Here is a 5,645-nt window from a genome sequence, read left to right as displayed (position 1 = left end):
CATAAAAAAAGATCGATAATCAAGTGCGCCTCTTCGCGCCTTTTAGTCCTTTAGTTTACATTTTTGTCAACGGATGGCGTTAGTATTAGTATGTCATTCACAACTTTTCATAACTAAAAATGATAAGTGATCATGGTGTCCCACTTATGTCTATCAACGCAGTGGCCTAAGTACAGACACGCCGAGTGAATGGCGGGACCACATTCAAAAGATACAGTACATCTTTGAATGAAATTTTATGTTTTTGTTTTTATAAACATCTAAGAGTGTTGAAACACGAGGATTTGTTTTCATATTGTGGAGAATAATCTGTTCTGTCTATATAGTCCAATAAATCATGCCAGAATGCTATAATTTGACATTTAACCGCTTCTGTGCAAAGAGCGAGTTAACTCGCATTCTTGGCCTGCTGTGCACAGCTACACTTCTACCTACTGGCATTTAAAAGGTTAATTGCATGCATAGGTATTTGAAAATATGTTCCGCGTACGGGTATAGATTTATATGTACCCTGAAAATTATATAGTAGTTGTGCCATTCTTCAATACCTGTGTGTGCATCTGTATGCCATATTCCTATGCGTGCCATCTATTGAGAAGATTGTAAACTTCTGTAAAACAGTGTGTTCTTGACATGCACTTGATTATCAAAATTATTTCTTATGAAATACCAATTTGAATTTATTTCATCAGAGGTAACATTGTAATAGTTTTAAGAATAATCACTTTATCAGACAATGTTTTGTGTGACAAAGGAGTGCTGTTTTTTGACAAGAAAATTTGCTGTATCAGAGGTTGATACAGCCGTGTTTCAATGTTGATTTCTTGCCATATCAACTGTTGTTATGAACACAAGCAATAGGTGAGAATGAAGGAAGAAGTGTGTCCCAGGACAGAGATGTATGTTACTCTATATTATCTGCCTACAAGGAGAAGTGGTAAAATGGTTGGTTATTTGTAGCACTTTTGAAAAAAAAACATGTCTTAGAATGTTTTGTTTATAAATTTTTTTAACTTAAATTCCATTAAAAAATAGAATCTTACAATAACAATATGCTATAATTTTACATAAGTAGATATTATGAGATATACTTCTATAAAATATGTTTTAGATTAAACGAGGGATTGAAGTACATAATACTATTAAATACGCAAATTAATTCAAAAGCCAACACACTCAGTAAAAGATTTTGAAATTTTAGTTGAAAGAATCTTATTGGGTCATTGATGTATTATTTAGTCTATGTATTGGGTGCATAAGATACTTTTAGATGTCTTATATTATACCATAACCGAGAATTAAGATACCTCAAAGTCTGGTCAAAGGTCAGACAACGCCCAGTATAAATAGCGCCAATCAAAAGGTTTAAGCATTTCCTTGCTATAATGATGGCTACCCATATTTAGGTCTCATCGCTATAGCCCTTGGGCGATGACTGCTTAAATTTATGCAGATGATTTTTTCGATTCGTTTCAAAATTCCTTCTAAAAGCTCAATTACAAAACCCACAAATATGTGATAAACGATGAAATGTAGGTGGATTAATTCGCAAGTTATAAGCATGCAAGCTCTGTTAAAACCAATCCCTCATTCTGGTAAAAGATGCATGAAACAGTATGACCCGTCAGTGGCTTGGTTGGCATTGTGTCTTGTTCCCACCCAGGTGTTGTGAATTCAATTCTTGGATTGGCTGGAAGTCTTCCATCATGACACATCGACATTTTCCGCTTACTGTGATGGTAGTAGGAGATTTTCAAATATTGTTATTCGTAACCCGGGAATGTTTGTATATCTTAGATAAGTAAAAAAACAGAAAGGGAGGTTACGACGGAGCTCTCAGCCGCATGATAATAGATCCGAGGCTGCCACAAAAGTAATACAATAAGGAAGAAGTAAATAAATAACTTTGTTAAATAAATTAACAAATGTCTTAAAAAGAAAGCCATTTAGACATCATATAAACATATCACATGGCGGTAAAATTCTCAAGTGTGTCACACTTTAGCGGGGACAAAGTGCTGATAGTAGTTCTTGGTAAAGTCGACCATGAGATCCTGCGTGACTTCGGGCAGGTCGGAGATGAGGCGGGCGGGGGAGCCCCCGTAGCGGGTGAAGCTGGACACCACCGTCTCCGCGGGCAGCACCGCCCCGTCTTCTATCATGCAGCAGTCTTTCAGGACACATCTTCGACCCTGGAAATACAGGAACAGTTTTAGAAGTTCAATTAAGTAGGGCTGATGATGGGGTCCAAGTGGGTGCCTCAGTGGAAGCGAGGCAAGAGGAGACTGACAGCGTGGAGAAGGATTGGTCCGGGGCAAATGGAGAGAACTATTATATACATATTCAATTATAGAGGTGAGTATGGGTACTGCCACCCCGGGATCCACTCATTGGATAACCAACACCTCTGCCATAGGTTCGAATGATTCGCTACATTTGGTGACTTAGCAGGGGTGCCCGGGTTCATGCGGTGAGGTTTTTGCAGGTGTAGGCGGCGGATGCGTCTGCTCATTAACTGCATGGCGAGCCAGATCGGGAGGGCCCGGTTAAAGGACTCTTCGACCTCACCAGCAGGACTCTCTGGACCCATCGTCTTGCACGGCAGTGGGAAGGATGATTCATACATCCGTCACTCCTGGACACACTGACCCTCGGATTTTTATCCATCCTTCATACTCCTTTCCTTCAAAGACCCTCCACACAGCATCCCCAAAGATTACATAGACCCTGAGGGAAAATATTTTTCTCAGTGCCTCTTGTGTGGAGTTAATGTAAAAATAAAACAACAGTTAATGTAAAAGAGACTAAAAGGGTCAATGATAAAAAAATAAAAATATCAATAAATTTTTTTATGTTTAAAAAACTTTTGGTATTTATGTAGTTTTAAGCAGTTTTTCTAAATCAGATGTAGACAGTAATTTAACTGTTATTTCGAACGTCAAGTGTGCAAAATTTCATCAAGAAGCATAAAAATTCTGTTTAAGTGGAAAAACGGTATGGGGTTGGTTTTTAGAAATCTCAGGTAGACATTACCTTTCTCTTATTTCGAAGGTCAAAAATTTTATCAATCTCGGAATAAAACTGTACATTTGTTTATAAAACAAAAGCACACCGCCAGAAACTATTCTTTATTTATTATTATTACTAGATGAAGACGCCGGCGTAGCCCTGGCTTTAAGCAGACTTTTTCTGTATCTCATGTGGACAGTGTCAAATGTCAAGTGTGCAAAATTTCATCAATATCAAAATAACAGTCTAGCCGCCCGCCACAGACACTCGTCTTGACATGAATATATAAGATAGATTAGTAGATGAATTAAGATTGTTGGGAGACTGTACTTACAATAACAACATTTTTTCCAATGTAAATATAAGATCCAACCACAGCTGCATTTAATATAGAGTTTTCTCCAATATAGACATGGTCGCCCATGTGAAGAGGGAAGAATGCAACTCTGGAAATCAAACACCACAAAAGTATTAATAAATGGTCATATTTTATAACAAAATCAAAGCAAATTAGTGAGCAAAATTCTGTTCAGGAACTGGGTAAATATTATGTGTAGAGACATCTTTTGAAAAACACAATAAGTTATAGTACAATCCAAAAGTGTTTTAGTTGATAAGGGGAATATGAAATTTGAATACAGAATTTTGAATGGTAAGATAAGATATGGACATCTGTGTTTCTAAGTAGACAACTATTATAGTAGTCCAATACAAAACAACCATAATAAATAGTCTGGTAAACAAAGGTTTTGTACAACCTACAATGTGTTAAAAAAATGCTGTTTTATGTTTATACAACAAAAACAAGAGTCTATCTTTTATTGTATGTTAACATAAGAAGTACCTAATCACATATTTTGACAGCTCTTCTTTATAGGCACAAAATATTAGAATAACACTTCCTTTCAACTTACTAAAAGAAACAACTATGTATTTACACCGAAACCCATTATTATTCAAAGTTCAAAATTTCCCTTGTCAAAAGATCTTGTACCACCATTTTGGATTTTGTTAGTATGAAATGACGTTTGCCGAAAGGTTTTTTCAATCTAAATATGCACAAATTATTTAAATAACCCAAACTAATAACCTACATAGCCCGTCATAAGCAATGTGATCTAGCCCCTCGTATAGTATCAAGTATACCAACGTAACAAAATAGCATAGAACATTATGGACCTATGTAGAATATGGACAGAAATTATTATAAATGGCTATCATGATGTCATCCAATATGATGAAAGCGCATTTTCATTTTACGTAATCGTAATTTTGAATGTAGTATTTTCCATCGCCCTAAATACAAATAGTTGTCCTTTACAGTAATTAAGGTGAATCAAAATGTTTTTTGTAAAACGAATTGGAATTAAGCGTGGCCAAAGCGATCCTGAAAGATTACTAAAAACTTTACCCTTTGTGGGACCTCTTAACATTTACGAGAAGAAATATGGTTATTTTCAAATTGATTAAAAAAGAATACCAACCCTTTACTAAATTTCTTGAAAGGCGGCCTAATGACGGCCCCTTTGCTAATAATACAGAACCTTCCTGTCTTGACGCTTGCCAAATCACCTCTAATGATGGCATCACTTTGGACAATCACTTTGCCATGTAGCACAATGTTCTGAGATCCACAGAGAACCGTCTGTCTGCTAACTTTATTTCCTGAAGCCTGTAAATATAAATGATTATTAAACAATTGGTCTGTTAGAAGTTAGAATATGCTTAATATTCACTCCTCACAATAACCTCTGTCTGTACAGTGTAAAAACGTGGGAACTGTGTGGCCACCCGGTTGGGCAGCGTTTTGAGGCGGGTTGAGGGAGGAGTTGTAGAAAGGGATTTATCAATGCGAGTCTTGAAGAGGCCCGGATTACTTGAACGAAGAAAACAGACAAAATGACAGACTTATTAGTACTGTACGTAGATAAATACAGGGTTATATAGATCGTACCGTTTCTACGTATTCTGATTTATTGTATGGAATATCTTGTAGTTCCATTTTTATATATTGTTTCAATTTATCACAAAATTAACACCACAAATACTGTGCAAGTGACGATGACAGTGGATGACAGTATTGACAGCTGTGTTTCTATGGTCGTCGGTCGAAGATACCCATAGAAAATATTTAATTTTTCTAGAAAGTCAAACAAGCCTGACCGCGTCATCTAGCGTCTAGCCGGTCATTGATCATCTAGCGTCTAGCCGGTCGTGAAATGATCAGTATTGCCATTGAAATTTATTGTTTTCCCGAGTTTCCAAAGATTCCTCAATAGAAAATTAAGTCTGGTTCTCACAATTTATTTAAAATATAATATTTTCGGAATGAAAAGTTCACGTAGTAAAAATATTTTTTTTCTTTAGCTAATAATTAAGGGCTCACATACCCCTGCGCGTGCTGAAAACAGAGTAAATTTGAAAAAAATATTGTAAAAGCTAGTTATTTGGTGAAAAAAAAAATTGTTGGTCATATTTCTCAATAACTTTTCAACTAAAACATTTTTTTAATATTAACACTATTTTTTACGGGTATAAATGGATTACTGATGAAAAACATGGCGCCTCCTTGTCGACATCTTAACTTCATCAAAATTTATTTAATCTGTAATAAGTCCAATAAGTAGTGAAAAGTT

The 5,645-nt window shown here is 35.9% G+C and overlaps 1 protein-coding gene across 1 annotated transcript; it reads right to left on the bottom strand.

Annotated features, from left to right (window-relative positions):
• Nucleotides 1–457: 457 nt before the first annotated feature.
• DCTN5-p25 (Dynactin 5, p25 subunit) lies at nt 458–5,091 on the bottom strand. The gene is made up of 4 exons (XM_089636045.1): nt 4,964–5,091; nt 4,494–4,681; nt 3,344–3,455; nt 458–2,192 (listed from the first exon to the last, which is right to left on the bottom strand). The coding sequence occupies exons 1-4, from the start codon at nt 5,009–5,011 to the stop codon at nt 1,995–1,997; spliced, it is 546 nt and encodes a 181-aa protein (XP_089492171.1). The 5' UTR covers nt 5,012–5,091; the 3' UTR covers nt 458–1,994.
• Between the last annotated feature and the right edge of the window lie 554 nt (nt 5,092–5,645).

This window comes from Hesperophylax consimilis, chromosome 10, assembly GCF_061612785.1.
Source record: "Hesperophylax consimilis isolate HC1 chromosome 10, BYU_Hcon_1.0, whole genome shotgun sequence".
Taxonomy (NCBI): domain Eukaryota; kingdom Metazoa; phylum Arthropoda; class Insecta; order Trichoptera; family Limnephilidae; genus Hesperophylax; species Hesperophylax consimilis.
The sequence above is the reverse complement of the archived record's forward strand: the minus strand, read 5'-3'. Positions and strand labels throughout refer to the sequence as shown.

What these genes read in the sequence shown, in the direction of transcription:
- DCTN5-p25 (XM_089636045.1), bottom strand. Translation starts at nt 5,011, where the DNA reads ATGGAACTACAAGATATTCCATACAATAAATCAGAATACGTAGAAACG. An exon ending in AATCAGAATACGTAGAAACG is followed by an intron (nt 4,682 to 4,963) that starts GTACGATCTATA and finishes TTATATTTACAG; the next exon opens with GCTTCAGGAAATAAAGTTAG. An exon ending in TTGGAAAAAATGTTGTTATT is followed by an intron (nt 2,193 to 3,343) that starts GTAAGTACAGTC and finishes CTGTATTTCCAG; the next exon opens with GGTCGAAGATGTGTCCTGAA.